General features: G+C 43.4%; 1 protein-coding gene across 1 annotated transcript in view; it reads left to right on the forward strand.

Moving 5' to 3' along the window:
• Window positions 1-21,401, forward strand: part of GLDC (glycine decarboxylase) — a 183,823-nt gene that overhangs the window by 149,254 nt on the left and 13,168 nt on the right. The window contains exon 23 of the mRNA XM_069230125.1: window positions 17,832-18,004. Coding sequence (XP_069086226.1) covers window positions 17,832-18,004 — 173 coding nt within the window. The remainder of the gene's footprint in view (window positions 1-17,831; window positions 18,005-21,401) is intronic.

Below are 21,401 nucleotides of genomic sequence, written 5' to 3' on the forward strand. Positions count from 1 at the left end.
TGTTTTGGGGACTGAAAGGATATGCAGAAGTATCAGTTGGTCACGTTGTTTAGTTCACCACAAAGTTCTCTTTTTGATTGGCCCACAGGTCTGACGGTTTCGAATGATGGGCCTCACACCCACTAACCAATCTTTTGTAGTAGAGGGTTTGTAGCTTCTTGGCTGGAGAGATGTGCCCAAAGAAACATTGCAATGCTTTACATTTCAGAAACTTGAGTGTACACTATGCAAAAGCGTAGCATTGCACAGACACATAGACCCACCTATCACACATTTAACATCACAGTAACCTTCAGTCAAAGCAAAACCATTGTCAATTCTGCTCAATAATCAAGAGGGAAAGAGGCTTTTTGAGAGCTATTCCGATACTTCCGTAACTCATCTATATTACTACCTAAGGCAGTAGCTCTAGGAAAAAAAGGTGTAGATTTAACCCTATTGGAAGGGGACACTCTTGCAACTCACTAGTTGCTCTGGCAGTTTTCTTACTAAAAATGGAAGCAACCCTTCACCCACACAAGGTGGTATGCCTCATCCTTGGGGTAGAGGGGTGTTCCTTCACCAGCAACTAGCAGAGCTTTCTTAGTTGTATTAAGGATCCTCATTTTTTAAAAATTATATTAAGTGTGGAAAAGTATTTCTTATTTTAGTGTCTCGATCTACCATATAAAAGTGCAACAGTTATAGTAGGGGGTGTCATTGGTGGTTTTTTAGGGCACAACTTCTCACTAGCATTTGGTGAACATGTTTCTGTCCTAGCTATAGTGCAGTCACCGGACTTTCGCCAGGACATCATGACCTCCCTAATTAGCATAAACCGACCTACCAATTCAGAACTAAGGTTGTGCATTTTGTGTGGTCTCCTTATATAATGAGTAAAACCTGTCAAACAGGGTGCCCTTGGTGAAAATGGATGTTGTCCTGTAATAAGTGCAATAAAGCAAAATGTTTTTATTTGGCCCATAAGATAAAAACGTTGTAAATGCAATGGTCAGATGCTGTGAGCAGAGGATAACCCAAGTGCTTGACCTTGACACACATCCATCTGTTCGTGTTGCATTGCATTGTAAAGTCCATACTCAGTGGGAGCTCTGGGCTTGCTTGCCTATGCTTGCTTGGTTTTATACCCCAAGGAGTTACTAGGCCGGCGGCCCCATTTGTACATTTCACTTAGACTGCCAGAGAAGCATATCTTTAATTTGGTTGGATAGTAATGAGTCATGCGTTCAGAGTCAGACTGCATTCTACCTGATTTCGGGGTGCTCTTGCGGTTTCACCTATTGTGCTGCCTCTGAATCACTGATAGTGGTAGAGCTCAACACTCACTGCTGGTTTTATATGGTGTTCATGTGTTATAGTCAGGTGTGTCTCCCTTCACATTGTCTGTCACTGTATCAACGGACACATCACTGAGAAATCGCATACCTGTATGGGTGCTTTTGGGGATTGTGGTCACTTAAATGAACTATGCGAATAGTAGTTTGCTAGGCTGGACTACATAGCTCTATAGCACTAATCGCTTTGCATATTTTTGTAGTCGAGACGTTTTTTTAAAGGTGGCATTTCCTCAAATTTTAGTCTGATTAATAAATTATATCTTCCTGACCTATTTGTTCTATTATGTTGCTATTTTAATTAGCTGAACTTCTTATATAAAGGTATCATTAGTATTCATGGAAGTAGTCTCGAACATAAAGCCCATCCTAGTATTCGTGATCTTTTGGATAGTATGTATGTCTCCACAGTAACTAAGAAAAATCCCCTCTGTTTCATGGCTGTTCTCCAAAATGTAAACACCCACTGAGTCGAGCAGATGAGTCTTGATGATCGTTCACCTTCATCAACGAAACATCTATAGTGGTCCGTGTAAGAAACTCGTTATTAGGATCAAATGGCTATGAATCCAAACTGAACGTGCCTCATCCTTTAGGAGAAGGGCCAAATCAAAGCTTTCCTCAACCAATTTCATTTGCTCCCAGAGCAGGAAATAATCAAATGCAAGGCTCTGTGCACCGTTCACGAAGCCTGCTGGAGTAAGGGTTAGCGTACAACATAATCTTGGTTCCAAGTAGGACACACACACAGCCCTGTGCTCTACAACTGAACACTTGCTCACCTGAAGAGTCTTAAAAGAGCTGATGCTTGAAGAGAAGAAAGACCCCTGGAGTCCTGGATCCTATTTTACATAATATTGTTTATATTAGGTCTGAGATTTTAACCAAATTTCATGCTCAAGAAGAGCTTGAATACAGCTGTTCTGGCTAGCATGCAATAGAGCGCGCAGCTCTCTGGGAGGTAGGAATGAAGAATCAGATTTGGGGTTCCCCCATCACAGATTGGACTTTGCACTCATTTTGTACATTTCCCAAAGCATTCTAGTGCTCTGGAGTAACAGCAAGGATACACAACGCATCTGTAAGCTATGTTAACAAAAGTGCCTCTGGTAAGGCGCTGTTACCCGCAGCCTCATCTACACTTACTCCAGCGTGACCGATTTCTAACTAATAATATTTCTTTGTGGTTTTGAATGCTTTGTATGGTGTGGAATTTATCTATATTATCAGATTATCGTAGATAAAGTGTAGTATGGGGGTGGGAGGGTTATCCTGAAGAATAAGGTTGAAAGATAGAGATTATAAACAAATCAAATAGCGGACATTGAAATAAGCCTTCTTGAGTCAGATGCAAATTGGAAACCACGAAGGTTTAATTAATGCTTCGAAATCATTACAGATGGCGAAAATATAGTTGTTCAATCCCAATATACAATGAATTAGCATAAAATGCAGTCTGTGTTAGAACAGCTCCCCAGTTGACAGCCAAAGCAAGTCAGCAGAGCAGGCCTGGCTCTCCGCCAGAAGGAGCCAAATACCCGCAAAAACCATAGTCCGCTTAATAAGGTGATCAAAATGTTACATAGGCTCAACAAATCTACAATACAGAATAAAGCCTAATAACACCCTCACCTAAATGTGTAATAATTCATCGCTGTTTGCCCCAAGGGCCCCGGATGTGACAGTAAACGTCAATTATGCACAAAACAATCATAGACATATGAAATTTAATAGGCTCACTGAGTTACAGGTAGGAAGAAGCTTGAACATTTGCGTTTTTGGGGGGGCTTCCTCTGGAGCTTACCAAAAACAACATATCATCGCAAAGTGTTTCATTTGTGCGTATTTGTTTAATAACATATTTAGTTAACTTTTACTGAGATGACCTCCCCTTTGGCCGGAAGAATACAAGAAAAGTAAGACATAGAACAGATAAAAAACATTGACATAAAACATGCACATATGGTTCCCCACCACCAAATATTAATTCCCAGAAATCTCAGTAATTAAAAGTAGAAGGCTGTTCTTGATATCGGGGTCAGTGAGTCCCGTAGGCTCTAACCCCTTCTTCCACACAAGAGTTTAAGGATACGGGCAGGCTCCAGAGTGCTATCACTGTAATGTGTGCCCACCCCTGCCAGATTTTAGGGTGCTTCTGGGGGCATCCCCTTGCCTGACGTACCTCAATTTCGAGCCCCATGCAGTGGTCTAATCTTGCTCCAATGCTGTCGAGGGGGGTAGGGGGCACAGTCTGCTTTCCATGTCTCTTTTCGCTGTAGTTAGTCCCGGGGATAGGAGTGCCCGTTTGTATCTGTTTCCACCGAGTCAGTCTGTGGTTTGTAAAAGGATCAATCTCGAGTCTAGTGGAACCGTCCAGGAGAGAACCTCGCCGAGGCAGGAGGTGACTCCCCGCGAAAAACGGATTCGTGAAGTTTTTGCTACATGTAAAGAGGAAAATGAAAACATAGTCCCGCTCAGAACTTTAAAAATGAGGTCTAGGCCTAGTTCGAACAGGCTTACCCCATGTATGACAGGGAAGTAAAGTTCCAGTTACTAACAGGATTAGGCATTCCATGGATGCTTCTATGTACACTTACTTGACGCCTGTTTTGAACTGAGATTCCAGTATATCCATACATTGGTCATCAAATGCCAACTTTCAACGTCCAGGAAGTCCTAGAGCGCCCTCTGCTTGATTGAAGGTAGTAGTTCTGTTTGGTAACCTGCTCATGTTCTAGTTCCGCTGAATGAGGACAGTAAATGCTTCTTCCAAGCATTTTGGAAAGCCTATTGCAGAAGCATATTATTCTCGGGTGTGAAAAGCCACCCTTAAAGATCTGTTCCTTTAAATAGTGTACATTTTGTCTGCTATAGTAACCTCTTGTTCTGGGCTTCTAATTTCTGAGCTACCCTAGTGATTATTACATGAAGGCCCTTCTATGAAGTAAGCGTTTCCAATTTGTAATTCTAGCTCTGTCATGCCTATTTTAATCGGGCCCCACCTGAGAATCTGGTTCATTGGGGTTTCCAGAATTTACAAATAGCATTGAGGGGTGTTACTGGCGCAGACCATTCTGGGTGCTGTAAGGTTGGTGACCTTGAAGGTTCAGCTGCAGTGCACACTCGGTTTGAAACTTAAGATATTTGTTGTATTTTTTTTTTTTGTTTTTCATTTTTATAGAAAACTCTTCCGCTGCACAGAGGCTACCCTTGTATTAGCTAAATTTAAAACCGAGCACTAGTGAACCACGGGCATTTTGATCTTACTTGGGTCTTTGGGTCTTGTCATGTCCTTTCCTTAGGACTTATGTTTGTGGAAATCTTCGACAAACAATTCCCTACTTTTGCAATTAACTGTGCTTAATGCTTAATATGTCCTCAAAAATAATGATTCCCCCACCCCCCTCTGGCTTGAGATATGGGTGCATTGTTTGTTGCACCGTGGATCTGGTAAACAAATGAAAGGGCAGATTTTAGAGCCCCTTGCGTCACATTAGCTTTTTTGTTTTTGCACTAATGTGACCCAATGAGGCCAAAATCGCATAGCCAAATTTACAAAGTGGTGCAATGCAGGGGCGTAGGAGACAATACATTTCTGGGGGGTGTAGTGCTTTCCTCTTATCTAGTTTCTAAGCACTAACCTAACACAACAGAAATGCACTTCTGAGGTCAAAGAAGACTTTTATTGTTGTTAATTCTTCCCCAACCACAATATTTATGAATGACGAATTAGTAGCTTTCAAGTCCGCGTTAATCAAACAAAATATATCAGTTTGCAATATACACAGCAGGTTATATTTATAAGATATTGAATGCAAAGCAAAACAAATACTTCACCGTGTGGAAACTATCTACAGCTTCATCTTTCTAAGGTCTGCAAGCTGATGACCCCTGTCAGCCGCGGGAAAGAGATTCATCTACCCACACGGGATTGCTGGCAGCCTGCGCCAAGCTCCAGCACGAGGTCCGGCAGATTCGAATCTGACTCTCTGCAGCCTGTGTCATTCGTTACAAAGGTGTGCCCCCCTCCTCTCAGACCTGGGAAACTGAGCAAGCCTTTTGGAGACTGGCCAGGTCTCCAAGACTACTCCTGTTCCCAAGCTCAAGCAGAGAGAACAACACCCATGTACTCTCTCTTATCATGTCTAGTCTACTGTGAGAAAAACATCTTGGTTCTCTGGTGCAAAAACACAGCTTGGAAAAATACAGCTTGGATTCTCAACTGCAATGTCTAACTCCACGTTAAAGGCAATGGGCAGCTAACCTAAATATCAAATGCAATGTCTAGTGTCATGTCAAAGCCAATGAGCATCTAAGCTGAATACAAAATGCAATGTCTTATATCATGTCAAAGCCCATAGGCAGCTGAGCTGAATACAAAATGCAATGTATAATATCATGTCAAAGCCAATAGGCAGTTAAGCTGAATATAAAATGCAATATATAATATCATGTCAAAGCCAATAGGCAGAATATCTAATAGCATGTCAAAGTCAATAGGCAGCTAAACTGAATACATCATGTCAAAGCCAATAGGAATGCAATGTCAAAGCCAATAGGCGGCTAGACTGGATACAGCATGTCAAAGCCAATAGGCAGAATACAGAATGTAATGACTAATGCAATGTCAAAACCCATAGGCTCCTCAACTGAATACAGAAAGTAATGGCTAATGCCATGTCAAAGCCAATAGGCAGAATACAGACTAATGCAATGTCAAAGCCCATAGGCGGCTAAACTGAATACAGAAAGTAATGGCTAATGCCATGTCAAAACCCATAGGCTCCTCAACTGAATACAGAAAGTAATGGCTAATGCCATGTCAAAGCCCATAGGCGGCTCAACTGAACAAAACATACCATGTGCTACTGGTGAACATTGAGCAACTAATATGCGCAGTGGTGAAACACAAAGTCATTGGTCAAACAAACTCCATCAAATGGCAGTACATTCCGCCCTTTGACCAATGAATTTTTGTTTCACATATCTCCTGTTTCAAACAAAAACAAAAAACATCAGCACAAACAAAAAAAAACATTATGATCAAAGCAATCCCTGTAAAGCAATAGAAGTGAATTAACACATTGATTTCATAACCTTTCACATCAGATACATCTATATAGAAAAGACTGGGCAATTTGTATACTCTGAGTGAGTCTCTAATTCAACAGTGTTAGCAATTTGATGTGGCATGAGTTCTACTCATGTAAAGGTGCACGGTCCACCTGAAAGGTTTGCTGGAAGGTAAGCAAAAGTCAGAGTTCCATACGAGAGGGAAAAAAAAAAAAACACAGCTTAGTTCCAGTGGAAGAATGCAATCAAACAAGTTGAACTTGAACTGAAGGCGCAGTTTGCGCAAAATGGATCCATGGTGCTGGCACTTTACTCAGCCAGGTTCAGGTTGGGGATTCGGTCCCTTCCCCGACCCCACACGCACACACCGGAAGGGGGACCACACAGCACACTCAGGGACAGTGGCGAAACGTGGTAGGATCTGCAAAAGAAACAAGTATGACTTTTCTTGCAAATAACATTTTTCATTTAAACTGCACCCTTTCTCTTTCTTTCCCTGTTTTATAATCAGCAGGACATTTTTGGGGCCCTTTGTTATATTTTCTGCAGGTTCTGGAGGATCACTTAGGGCTTCAGCCCACACATCAGCACTGAGGTTTTTATCTGCTGCGCCACAGCTTCCCTTTTCTTGCACTGTCAGAAGGGCTGGGGCAGACTCCTTCTTTAACAAACCTCCATTCACTGCACTTTTGCCAATTTGGGCCATTCTGTCTCCAATTTGTATGAATGAATCAGATTCTTTTCTAGGTATCAGCATAATTTCGATTTTTCCTTGGTAATTTGCAGCAATCACTCTCCCTAAAACCTGATCAATTTGCCATTTCTGATCTGGTAACTTTCCTCTCCCCAACTGCTCTGTGACTGCTTGCATGACAGATTGCTTTTGTGCGTGCTGCACAGTTTTTATCAAATCTAGGGGAATGTGCATCTCTCTCATCTCTGCCCACCTGTAAGTGGCTTTTTCTCTCAGCTGTTCACATTTCTGGGGCACCCACTTAGCCATCCCCACTAAGGCAGAATTCTGGGTGAACACTTCTCTCTGAATTTTTCTCATTAACATCTGCAAGGTAATTGAACCAGTTAGGTACAAGCCATATGTAAAAACAAACAGCTAAAACATTAGCAATAAACCAAAAATCAGCGTAAAAATGACACATCTCACGTAGCTCTTGCTTTAAAATCTGACACACATTATACAACGCTGTTCCTTCTACTGTGCCAGAAAACAACATTTCAGTCAATGAATCATTAGTAAAACAAACATGATTTTTATCTTCAGTGGACACGAATTCAAATGGTGCACACAACTTCATTGATAACTCTTTTACCTGTGGTACTCTAGCCCTGTCTTGCAAGTACCAGATCCATTGTATGATTCTAGCTAGGGGCACTATTTTCTTTCCTTGTTCATGATTTACGTGTACATAAGTATTTCCTTCTTGCACTGCGCAGAAACCTGAAGTCTGCATTATTTCATTTGCCAAATCACAAGCGCGCAGCTGCATATCATTTTTCACAGTGACCATATACAAAAGTGTTAGGATTTCTCTCAAATGAGGGATATTCTTTTTCCAAAAATCAAACAAGCTAATGCAACTCGGTGTCTCTTTCTCTAAAATCTTTCATTTTACTTGTGCATTTTGCAACGGTAACTCGTAAATCACATTCTGGTCTCTCTCGTCCGTGTTATCAGTTAAGGAATGCATTTTGTCTGCCAAAAACCCTGGCCCACACGAAAACTCAGTGCAGCTCGGAGCTGTCTTAACCCCCTCATTACTGGAATGGGAACTTTCAGTCGGGCTAATTTGCTCACGTAAATTCCTATTTTCATGTTCCAACTTCCTACATTTCTCCTGCATTTCTCTGTAAGCAGATAAAGGTATCCAGACCTTTCTGTCATCATTACTTCCAAAAGACACTTTTTCTACATATGTACAACAGAAATTATTTCTCAAAACACTATCAGGCATTTTAGCTACACATGCATTTTCAAAAATGGTCTGCTGTGCTTCTGTAACTCTCCAAACAGAAAACAATTCACAGTTTTTCTTAGCACCATCAGGCAGTTTTTCAACACATGTATTCTCAGACATGGTCTGCCGTGCTACTGTGATTCTCCAAAAAAAACAATTTCTGTAATTCTCCAAACAACAAAAACAATTACACTTTTAAAGTGTGCACTTAGAAATCTACCAACTCGTCAACACCCTGTTAATCACCTCTTAATGACCGACACCCCACTCCTGGTACCAATTGTAGTGCTTTCCTCTTATCTAGTTTCTAAGCACTAACATAACACAACAGAAATGCACTTCTGAGGTCAAAGAAGACTTTTATTGTTGTTAATTCTTCCCCAACCACAATATTTATGAATGACTAATTAGTAGCTTTCAAGTCCGCGTTAATCAAACAAAATATATCAGTTTGCAATATACACAGCAGGTTATATTTATAAGATATTGAATGCAAAGCAAAACAAATACTTCACCGTGTGGGAACTATCTACAGCTTCATCTTTCTAAGGTCTGCAAGCTGATGACCCCTGTCAGACGCGGGAAAGAGATTCATCTACCCACACGGGATTGCTGGCAGCCTGCGCCAAGCTCCAGCACGAGGTCCGGCAGATTCGAATCTGACTCTCTGCAGCCTGTGTCATTCGTTACAAAGGTGTGCCCCCTCCTCTCAGACCTGGGAAACTGAGCAAGCCTTTTGGAGACTGGCCAGGTCTCCAAGACTACTCCTGTTCCCAAGCTAAAGCAGAGAGAACAACACCCATGTACTCTCTCTTATCATGTCTAGTCTACTGTGAGAAAAACATCTTGGTTCTCTGGTGCAAAAACACAGCTTGGAAAAATACAGCTTGGATTCTCAACTGCAATGTCTAACTCCACGTTAAAGGCAATGGGCAGCTAACCTAAATATCAAATGCAATGTCTAGTGTCATGTCAAAGCCAATAAGCATCTAAGCTGAATACAAAATGCAATGCCTTATATCATGTCAAAGCCCATAGGCAGCTGAGCTGAATACAAAATGCAATGTATAATATCATGTCAAAGCCAATAGGCAGCTGAGCTGAATACAAAATGCAATGTATAATATCATGTCAAAGCCAATAGGCAGTTAAGCTGAATATAAAATGCAATATATAATATCATGTCAAAGCCAATAGGCAGAATATCTAATAGCATGTCAAAGTCAATAGGCAGCTAAACTGAATACATCATGTCAAAGCCAATAGGAATGCAATGTCCAAGCCAATAGGCGGCTAGACTGGATACAGCATGTCAAAGCCAATAGGCAGAATACAGACTAATGCAATGTCAAAGCCCATAGGCGGCTAAACTGAATACAGAAAGTAATGGCTAATGCCATGTCAAAGCCCATAGGCGGCTCAACTGAACAAAACATACCATGTGCTACTGGTGAACATTGAGCAACTAATATGCGCAGTGGTGAAACACAAAGTCATTGGTCAAACAAACTCCATCAAATGGCAGTACAGGGGGGACAGGGACAGCCTTGGGGACTTTCAATCAACCCTATACAAATCGCTTGTTGTTTACGAACTGCAGGCTCCGATAAATATACAGAATCATATATATTGGAAGTGAAGTAGGGAGAAAGGAAGGCATGTTTTCACAGTCTGAAAGTATCTTTAATTGTAATTTACATTCACAAAGTAATTAGCTCAAATGTGAAAATAACATGTTGATTAACCTTGCATCTTCATGCACCAAGCAAATAAAGGTATGAGGGTAAAAAGGAAGAACATACCCTTTGCGCCCCACACCCACCATGCCCTTCGCCTCATGCCAATTGGAACCGCACTGGAGATATGAAAAGCGATTAGGTACAAGATTTGTAAACTGTGCTCGGAAACCATAGTTCTAATAACACTTCTACTCCTGTGTATGATCTTGGGCAGCTCAGTTCCACATCAGTCATTTCAACTGAAGAAGCTCTTGCAGTTACAGGCTATATAAACTTGGATTCTCTAATCTCTGTATAAAGTGCAGTCACGCCTTTCTTTAGAAACGGCTGTTTGTGATGCACCAAGTCACTGCGTATAAAGAAAAGACATTCACTGATTATAAAGAAAAGACATCGGAAAATGACTATGATAGGGTTATTACAGTCGAGTTCTGACATTACAGTGCCTTCTGCCAGAGCTAGCAGCCAAGGTAAAAGGCACATCAGGTCACAGAGCATAATTAATGCAGCTGTTTAATGCAAAAAATGGAATGTTGCTTTTCTTTCTGCTCTACTTTAATAGCTTGGAATGACAGAAGCTATGCACTAAGGTTTTAAGTGGTTTGTGGGAAAGTTGGTGGTGTGACCATGTATTATGAGGTAAAATACCCCTGGCGTACATAAGGATATTGCAAGTCACCTTGAAATTCATACCTCATAAACAAGCATTGGCAAAGCCAATAGGTCTCGCCTATGCAAGTTCTATTGCCTTTGCCAATGTGTTTTAGCCATGCTGTACACTAGTGAGACTACTGTTCAGCATGGCTCAAAGTTAATGGCATAAAGGAGAATGATGTGTCATCGACTGGTGTAGTGTCATGGAGTAAGTAGACTGTCCTAAAATGGAGCAGTAAACTAACTTTAAAGGAACAGGGGTCCTTTGAATAAAATGCATCACCACTCCCATAAACAATGATATTAAAGTAGTATGCAAATGGAATGTTTCATACATTTATTCAATCAAAATATAAAAGATCAAATGTAGTGGGAAAACATCAACAGGGGAAATCGAGAAAGACTGGTATTTGGGCATTACACAAGTTATCTGGATGACCCAATGTCACCAATTACAAGAAAAATGTAAAAAGTAACCTATATAGTACAGTGGTTTAGAGGAGGCTGGCCTCGTTTGTATTGGGTACCTATGGTACTTACACCTTATACCAGGTCCAGTTATCCCTTATAGTGAAATGTAGGCAGTGTCTAGAAGCCAGGCTCTCTAGGGGTAGCTGTAGCCAAGGCTTATCTAGGAGACATGCAAAGCTCATGCAATACCACTGTAGACACACAGCACTCACACACGAAAGAAAAAAAATCAGTGTTACAAAAATAAAGGTACTTTATTTTAGTGACACAAATGCCAAAAATACCATAGAGAACTAATACACCAATTATATACACTAGTATGCAGCAATAGCAAAAAAACCTGTTAGAAAAGTGCAATTAGTGAAAATCACAATGGTTAGAAATGGGCCTAGGGGAAACACAAACCATATACTAAGAAAGTAGAATGCGAATGTCGGTTTCCCACCTAGGCAAGTGTGGTGTATAGAGGGGCACTGGGAGTATTAGAAAACACCAAAGGTAAGTAATAGAACCCACTTCAGAGCCTAGGAAAGCAGGAGTAAATCACAGTAACTCTCCGAGAACACACAAGAACATGAGAAAGAAGATAATGCAAGAACCAGAAGATACTTCAAGACACAAAGGGTGGATTCCTGGACCTAAAGACCTGTGGAAGAATGGGACTTGGTCCAAGAAGCACAGACGAGTCCAGGGAGGACAGGAGCCCCTGCTAACCCGAATCAAGGTACAAAACAAGAACCACTGGTGAAGAACAACAGTCCGTACTGCACCCAAGAAGATGGATGTGGGTTCCTGGTTGGTGCAGATGATATCCCACACCGGATGGATGATGGCAGTCTGGTTTGCGTCACTGGATTCCGCCAACAAACCTTGGCACACTCAATACTCACGGTTAGCGGAAAATAGCACTGCCTGGAACCAGAAGGGACCTGGTGGACTCTACCCGGGAGGAGGAGTCAGAGGAGGCTCTCAGCAACTCAGAGAGCCCACAGAAGACCAGCCAGTGCACACAGGAGTCCTTCAGCATGGGGACAAAGGAGTTGCAAAAGGAGGCCCACGAAGCACAAAAACAAAGGATCCCACACTGCCAGAGAACCACTCAGGAAGCTGTGCATTGCAGGAAGGAGTGCTGGGGGCCAGAGTTACATTGTGCACAAAGAATTTCATAGAAGGATGCCAACAAGCCTTGGCAACTGAAAAACACGTGGTGAACAGGGTTACTGTCTTGCAAGGGAAGGCAAGCTCTTACCTCCACCAAAGTTGGACAGTAGGACGTCAGGACCACTTCAGTCCACCACCCGTGATGTAGGATACATGAAACTCAACAGAAGAGGGGACCCAAGCAGATGGTCGTCGTTGCAGAGAGGTGCCTGCTGAAGCAGGGGAATGACTCCTTCACCCCAAGGGAAATTCGTTCATTCTTCTGGTGCAGGCTGAAGACACGCTGTCCTCTGAGGATGCATGACCGGGAAACAGTTGCATTGGCTGGCAAGAGCTGAAGATACAATGTTGCAGAAGTTGTCTTTGCTTCGTTGTTGCAGTTTGTGGAGTTCCTGGAGGGTCCAGATGCAGTTTCTTCAGTGAGAGGGTGAAGTAAAGGATGCAGAGGATTCCTGGTGGAGTCTTGGAATCCAAATCTGAAGAACCTCCCAAAGGAGAGACCCTAAATAGCCATGAAAGGGGGATTGGTCAGCTAAACAGGTAAGCACCTATCAGGGGGCGGCTCTGACACCACCTGCTGCCACTGGCCACTCAGATGCTCCCAGGGTTCGCTGCCAACTTGGAATCCAAGATGACAAAACACAGGGACCCTCTGGAGGAGCTCTGAGGACCACACCTGGGGTGGTGATGGACAGGGGAGTGGTCACTCCCCTTTCCTTTGTCCAGTTACGTGCCAGAGCAGGGACTGGGGGTACCTGAACCGGTGTAGACTGGATTATGCAAGGAGGGCACCAATTGTGCCCTTCAAAGCATTTCCAGTGGCCTGGCGAAGGAAGCTACCCCTCCCAAGCCTGTAATTCCTATTTCCAAAGGAAGAGGGTGTAACACCCCTCTCCCAAAGAAAATCCTTTGTTCTGCCTTCATGGGCTTGAGCGTCTCAAGCAACAGGCAGAAACCTGTCTGAGAGGTGGCAGCAGCTCGGCCTGCCTGGAAAACCTCAGAAGGCTCAAATGGCTATACTGGGGGTCCTCTAAGGAGCCCCCAGAGTGCATGAAATCATACAACCAATGCCTGAAAAAGCCTTGGGTTATGATTCCAACATGTTTGATACTAAACATTCCTATGTTTGGAGTTACCATTATGTAGCTGGGAATAGGTAGTGACCTATTTCAAGTATACATGTAAAATGGCATCCCCGCATTCAGGAAGTCTGGGAAAATGGTCCTGAGGTCGTGGGGGCAACTCTGCTAGTGCAGGGGTGCCCTCACACATAGTTACTCTGCACCCTGCCCTCAGGGCTGGAGGGCTTGCTATAGGGGTGACTTATAAGTGACCTGGTGCAGTGGAACTGGCAGTGAAAGGGTGCATGCACCTTTTCACGCAGGCTGCAATGGCAGTCCTGCAGAAGCCTTTGCATGGGCTCCCTATGGGTGGCAAAAGAAATGCTGCAGCCCATAGGGATCTTCTGGAACCCCAATGCCCTAGGTACCTAAGTACCATATACTAGGGACTAATAAGGTGCACCAGTATGCCAATTTTGGGTGAAATACTGTGTTACCAGTATGCAACAATCATAATTTAAGGGAGAGAGCATAACTACTGGAGTCCTGATTAGCAGGATCCAAGTAGACACACTCAAACACACTGGCAAACAGGCCAAATGTGGGGGTAACCAAGCTAGAAAGAGGCTACTTTCCTACAAGGTTAGCATCCACAATAATGATTTACAAGCTTTTATACACCGACTTTTACATGAATGACTTAAATAGTGAATCAAGAAGTCATTAGCTCATAGTACCTATGCTTATGCCAACTTATGTCCAATATCACAAATACAAGTCAAGGTACTTTGGCTGACGATATTTTGATCCCCTAGACAAGTATCAGGATCATCCTAAGCCTTCGTTAAGCTTGAGTTAAAAGGGTTACAGAGTGCTTGTAACCAAACCGGCGAAGATAAATCGGACTCACGTCTCATATGAGTGAGAAGGCGATCTGAATCTCTAATCTAGCGCCAATGCCATAAAGTAGTAGTAGAGTGGAGTAGTGTCACAGTGTAATAGAGTGTCATAGAATGGAGTGGCAGAGTGTCGTAGAGTGGAAAGGCATAAGGAAGAGTGAACTGGAGTAGATTGAAGGTAAGTAATGTGAAGTGGCATAGAGAAAGTTGGGTAGAGTGTTACAGTGAACATAGTACATTGTTGTATAGTGGAGTGGCATAGAGGGTTGTGCAGTGGCATTGAGTAGAGTATCGTAGATTGAAGTGGCATAGAGTGGTGTGGAGTGGCATACAGTGGAGTAAAGTGGAATGGAGTGGCGTATAGGAAGTTGTGTAGAGAGTTACAGAGTGGAGAAAGTGTTAGATTTTAATGGAATAGAGTGTCAGAGTCTAGGATCATGGAGTGTAATGTCAGAGTGAAGTGTCTGAGTAGAGTTGGGTGGTCTAGGGTGAAGTGGCATAGAGTACAGTGGTGCAAAGTAGATTGGTGTAGAGTGTAGTGATATAGAGTGCATTGGTTTTGAGTAAAGTGGTGTAGAGTGCATTGGTGAATCTTGCACTGGTTTAGCGTACAGTGCAGTAGCGTAGAGTGATGAAGAGTAGAGGGGAGCAGAGTGGAGTGGCACAGCATAGATTGCAGTGGTTCAGAGTGCTGTGTCATAGAGTGATGCGTTGCGTTACATGGTAGAGTGGAGTGGTGCAAGGTAGAGTAGACTGGTGTAGAGTGCAGTGGTGGAGTGCAGTGATGCAGAGTAGAGTGGCATAGAGTGTAGTGGCATATAGTACACTGGTGTAGAGTGGTATATAGTTGAGCAGTGCAGAGTAGAGTGCTGTGGTGCAGAGTAGAGAGGAATAGTTTAGTGGCAGAGTGCAGTGTTGCAGAGTAGAGTGTCATAAAGGGCAGTGCTGTTGAGTAGAGTGGCATAGAATGCATTGGTGTAGAGTGCAGTGATGTAGAGTGATGTAGAGTACAGTGGCGTAGAGTACAGTGGTGCAGAGTAGAATAGAGTGGCATAGAGTGCAGTGGCATGGAGTAGATTGCTGCAGAGTACAGTATAGTGGTGAAGGGTAGATTGTTGCAGAGTGGAGAATAGTGATGTAGAGTGCAGTAGCATAGAGTGGTCCAGGGTACATTGGCGTGGTGCAGGATAGATTAGACTGGCATAGCATAGAGTAGAGTTGCGTAGATTGCAGTGGCATAGAGGAGAAGATTTCAAAGTAGAGTGAAGTGCCCTACAGTGGAGTGGTGTAGAGTAGATTAGAGTGCAGTGGTGCAGAAAAGAGTGCAGTGGGACAGAGCACAGTGGCATTGAGTGCAGTGGTGCAGAAAAGAGTGCAGTGGGACAGAGCACAGTGGCATTGAGTGCGGTGGTGCAGAGTAGAGTAGAGTGGCGTGGAGTTCAGTGGCAGAGAGTGCAATGTTGCAGATTAGAGGGTCGCAGAATACAGTGGTGTATTGTAAAGTGACAGAGTGTAGTGGCATAGAGTACAGTGGCATTGAACGCAGTGGAATAGAGTGCTGTGGTGCAGATTAGATTGGCATAGAGTGCAGTGGGATAGAGTGCATTGGTTTTGAGTAAAGTGGTAAACAGTGCACTGGCAGAGTGCAGGGGTGTAGTGTACAATGGTTAGAGTAGAATAGCATAGATTGCAGTGGCGTGGTGTAGAGTGGAGTGGTACAGCATAGATTGCAGTGGCGTAGAGTAGCACAGAGTGGAGAAAAGTGGTGTAGGGTGCAGTGGGATAGGCATAGGGTAGATTGTTTCAGAGAAGAGTGAAGAAAAGATAATATACTTCAATATGCTGAAGTATGTAACGATAACAACATAAATAATAACGCTAGGCATAACGGCCCAAAATGAAATATGGCTTCTCCCTGTTAGCCACACTGTAATCAAGCGCTTCATTACCTAGAAAACAAAACATTAAACATAAATGTTAGAAAAATATACCCTTCTAATAGCTAAATTGTTGTGTGAAAGGGTAAAATCTGGGCTCAATCTCGACTTCACTGTTTCACCAACTGGTGTGATCTTAGGCAAATACAAATTTTGTGTTTCACAGAGTCTCCTTTCTTGCCTGCAGGTGTCCGGCTGAGTGCGACTCTGTTCTCTCTTTAGATCTTCCTCATTGTCTTGCAGCTCCTCTTGAAGGCATACCTCAGTGCCCCTCTTCAAGGCGGCAGGTGATGCAGACAGTAATCATCCAAAACTCTTTTCTCCTCCTCGTGCCCTTTGTCCTTATGAGCACCCTTAATGCCCACAGCTGTGAGCAGGACAAACAAAAGGGCAGAGGGCGCAGGGGGCCTCCGGACTCACCTTCATTCTGTTACCATCAGATTGGAGGATGGTCGGTACAGGGCTATCATAAGTAGCTCTTTTGTGCGCTAATGGCCCTCTGAATAATAGATGTGAGGGGAAATTATCGTGTCCCCTTGTCCCCCCCACCTTCGTCCTCCGTGTCCCCCACCCTCCAAAATCTGGGGGGGATACATCCCCCACGTCCCCCACACTTCCTACGCCCATGGTGCAATGCATGCACTGCGCCACTTTATAACCCTTTGCGCTACATTATGCCTGCGCCAGGCATGATGTATGCAAAGGAGGTGTTCTCCCTCCCCCCCCATTAGGGGAGCTGGTAAAAATGGCGCAAAGAAATTTAAGAGATTTCTTTGCGTCATTTCTTTGGGCGCTTTTAATGCCTGCTCAAAGCAGGTGTTAAAAGGAGGCACACCATTGTTTATAATGGGCCTCAATGAGCTTTGCAGGGTTAACATCAACATTTTTTACCCTAATCCTGCAAAGCTCCGAACTAGTATAAAAAATGTTGACGCTAGTTTCCTTCCTACCCCCATGGTGTTCGAATCTTAGATACGGTGCACACTTGATGGCGTTAGGGGGCCACTAAGGGCACAAGAAGTGCAGCACCACTTTTCTTAGATTTGTCCCTTAGTGTTCTAGTTCCCAAGCCTCTTAGAAAACGAACTACTTTTTAGGACGGATACCTGTTTGGTTGAAAATTAACCCATTCAGTGCTTAACTGTAATTAGGTGATTCAAACAGTCTGACAAACACCTGCTCAGTATTTATACACTCGTCTGGCCCAGTTCCCAAAGACTTGTGTACAAGTAGATGTGACTTACACTTTACGTACTTCTTGTGTTTACTCAGGAGTAAGCCATGGCCACATCAGTTATACTTCTGAAACCCAGAGGGCTACAAGAGTGCATCACAGTAATCTTTGTGGATTGGGCCCTAGGATTGGAGACTGTCTATTCTAAACTTTGTATTTATGGATTTTCTACATTGTTTTTAACAAACCTAGATATGAGGATCAGTCTTTGACTAGATGACTGGTGGGTGGGGACTTGTCAAGTCGAGGTCTGATTATACTTCCTCTCTCAAAGACTTTGTTGCTTTTATTCCAGGCTTCCATGCTCCCACAATGTCCTGGCCTGTAGCGGGAACGCTCATGATTGAGCCAACAGAGTCCGAAGATAAGGCGGAGCTCGACAGATTCTGTGACGCAATGATCAGCATCAGACAAGAGATCGCAGAAATAGAAGAGGGCAGGATGGACTCAAGGGTCAACCCATTGAAGGCAAGATTCTCATCTATTTTCATTTTCCCGCATAAGCTAGGGTTTCAGTGTCTGATGTTAGGCATTCCAAGGGAGTGTAGGAAAAGAAGTTAACATTGGTAAGGAAATAATGGAAAATAGGGTTCAATATGCAAAGATCAGGCAGTGAAAAGGAAACCTTGTTAGTGACAGTAGGCTTGTATTGTCCCAGTGGGGGACCAGCTGGCAGTATCCTTATTACTTTCTTTGGCCAGTAAAAAGGACATACTGTTACGTGAAGGTAAGTTTAGTGCTGACATATGAAGGTTTCTGGTGATTTTATTCCTCTGGGTATGGTGGAGAAGAGCTTTGTTTTTGATGGTTTTTCTGAAGTCCAAATGCTTATTTCTTTATAGGTACATAGTGGAGCTGACTTTACCAAGAGTGATAATTTCAGGTAGCTCATGATGAGTCTGTATTTTTGATTTGGAACATAAGCTCTCTAGAGCTGGAAATGTGTAACTTATGTGCAAAATGCGAGCTCCTGTACCACGAATGGCCCTGTGAGTGAGGCAATGAACTTTGAAGGGTATCCATTTGGCTACAGGTAGCTAATGCCGAGCCTGTTAGGCTGTCAATATATGGGCTCAAGGGCAATTTTATAGCAGGGTTTTGCATTCTTCGGTCTCCATGCAGGGATCCTAAAATGTAATCCATTAAATGGAGTGCAAGAATCATGTATGCTTTTACTAAATACCAGAATCCAATATATGTATAGAACAATTGATCACTGCTTCAATTTGTAGTGTGAAAGATGTAACTAATGTATCAGGTCAGATAGTTTTTTCACATTTCTCCATGAATGTCTTTGCAGCGACCGATTGGTCTCTTTCAGCATTCCCAGGTCCTTCATAAACTATTTGGGGTCCATGATTTGGAAATTGTGTTCTTCCCTTAGTAGGATCAGTAAATTAAGGCCAGCAGTGAGCCAGGCATGCAATACGGCAAAAGCTGATCTTGGGCAATTTATCAAGTTCAGAGAGAAACACATCTTTCCAGTGTTATCTGTAAATAAACTGAATTTGATTGGTTGTGCGATCTCGAATTGCATGTCAAAATAGTCAGTCCACACAAGTCTTTCATTTTCAGAGGTTTCCTGTATAGACACTTGTATATACATGTGTTGATAAATGTGTAAACTCTGTGCATGCTTTAGGTTGCTAGGTGATGCACGTGCCATTAGGTTCTATAAGAACTTGTGTTTATACAAGCTGTGTTCTGTGTTCTGAAACTGGCCCTGCGAGCCCTTAAAGATTGTTTTGATTTAAGGTCAACCGAGTTGCTCTGGCTGGTTCAGCTTGGCTGTACAGCAGTTGACTTATGACTTACAGAGCTTTGGTGTTTCTTTGTGGGCTCTTGTATGTATGTATGCAGCAATAAATATCTTTACAGCAACAGACATTTTGTGTCCTTGAACCTCTTATTGGAGAAGAGGCATACAACAACCCTTGTCTTGCAGAGGTGACAGCCAAGATGTGCCCAGCAGAATGCGTCCATCTTTAGATACTTTGATACAAGTGGAGTGATAAGTTACCTGGGAGTACTTTGGCTCCATACATGTCAGTCATATAAAACCAAGTACTGAAGTCTCTTATATGCATATATTATGATGATTCAGTACAATGAAGAATTAAATAGCCTTGAGAGTAGGTAACAGCCGATGACCAGCTATTTGCGTTTTACTGATATGATTTCTTAATGGTGTCTTCCTGTACAGTGGCACTTCCTCCTGTCTGTGTTGGGCACAAGGCCGTCTTCAGATGTCTGAGACTGCTTCTTGTGAAAGTGTGGTGGCATCTTCTCTGAGCTATATTTCATTAACGAAAACGTGTTTTTTAAATTATTTTTTTGGTTTAATCAAGGATTTGACTGTGGGCGTTGTTTCTGCATTTAGGAGTGATCTCTTGTGGATTCTGGCAAAAACAAGAACTTCAACATTTTAGAGATAGTTGAGAGAAGGTGTATCCAGGGATCTAGGTGATAGTTCTTTCCAACCTTACCTCAACTTAGACCAAGCTGGGTGAGGGTAACAGAATAATGTGATGGGCATGGAGGGAAGGGGTTATGTAGTGGTGGTACAGTAACAACTGGCTAGAACTGATAAGGGGTTTGAGGCGGAAGGCATGAAAAGTGGAGATAGACAAACAATTGCTGGTGCTCACAATGCAGCTGAATGTATGTGTGCAGTCCTATAAATAGCGGATGATTTACTACTTTTTACAATCCATGAAGATTCCCAGTAGTATGCATGAAGAATTGCGCCAGTAACAATCTTGCAGTTGTAATACTTAGATTCTCATTCGGAGCTGATACTGAAGAAGTACTCATTCTTGAGATGATTTTTAAAATGCAAGGCACAGGCTTTTTTTCTATTTGAAACCTCAAGTGATTATCACCCTTTGATGTGCGGTTAGTAGTTGCGCATACGTAACATTGTAGCAAATCATGAAAAGAACACGTGGAGTTGATTGCTGTCATTTATTGCATTTACCACTGGAAGTTATCAAGATGTGAAACTTTGACGGAGTGCGTGGTCTGCCTGGCCAACGTGGGGATGCACTCTGAACTAGGTCCGGCTTGATTCCGGCATTTCACCGACGGGGACTCGAGGTCGCGCACCCATGAAGCGGCTCTTCCTCACTGGGGGACTGGTGCACTGAAGGTGGGGCACCAGTACGGGGGGTAGAGATGCACTGGAGCCTTGAAAAAAGACCCGGTTGAGCTGCTGCGAGCTTGCGAGGCCCTCTGCCTCAAAGGGGCCACCGTGCTCTCTAACGGAGTGCAGGGGCTTCGCAGTGGGTCATTGGCGTGACTGCGACTTCTGCAACTGAGCAGAGGCCTGGGGTCCGCCTGGACCTCGGCGGGCCCCTGTGACTGGGAGCACTGTGTGTTCCCGGATTTTCACCGTGGGGGTACCTGGTGGGTGAACACCTTATCAAAGGGCCCAAGAGACACGGTGAGAGCTGAACTGAGAGCGACGCTTCGGAATGAGTGAGCTGGAGTGCCAAAGTTGGGGAAGAGCTCCCCCTCGGGCTGCGACGTTGAGGTGGGCTTCCCGGAAGGAAGGAAGGAAGGAAGGGGGGAGGGAGCGACTGAAAGACTGCCCTGCTCAGCCACATTTGATTAACTGCAACTGCCACTAAATTCTCCCGGATTATTTCACTGAGACCCAGAGTGACTAAGGCACTACAAAGAGTCTAACGATCCTGAGCTGAGGCATCGACTGAGTGTTTCCCAGTTAACTGGGGGCAACTGACGTGCCCCCCCCCCCCCTTTTTTTGTTTTTTGGAAGACTAGCAACTCTACACCTAGCAGTTGGAGCCTGTAGTGATTTCACTTGCGGAACATAAAGCAGGAGGTGCCATTGGTGATTGAAAGG

Source organism: Pleurodeles waltl, chromosome 1_1, assembly GCF_031143425.1.
Source record: "Pleurodeles waltl isolate 20211129_DDA chromosome 1_1, aPleWal1.hap1.20221129, whole genome shotgun sequence".
Classification (NCBI taxonomy): Eukaryota; Metazoa; Chordata; class Amphibia; order Caudata; family Salamandridae; genus Pleurodeles; species Pleurodeles waltl.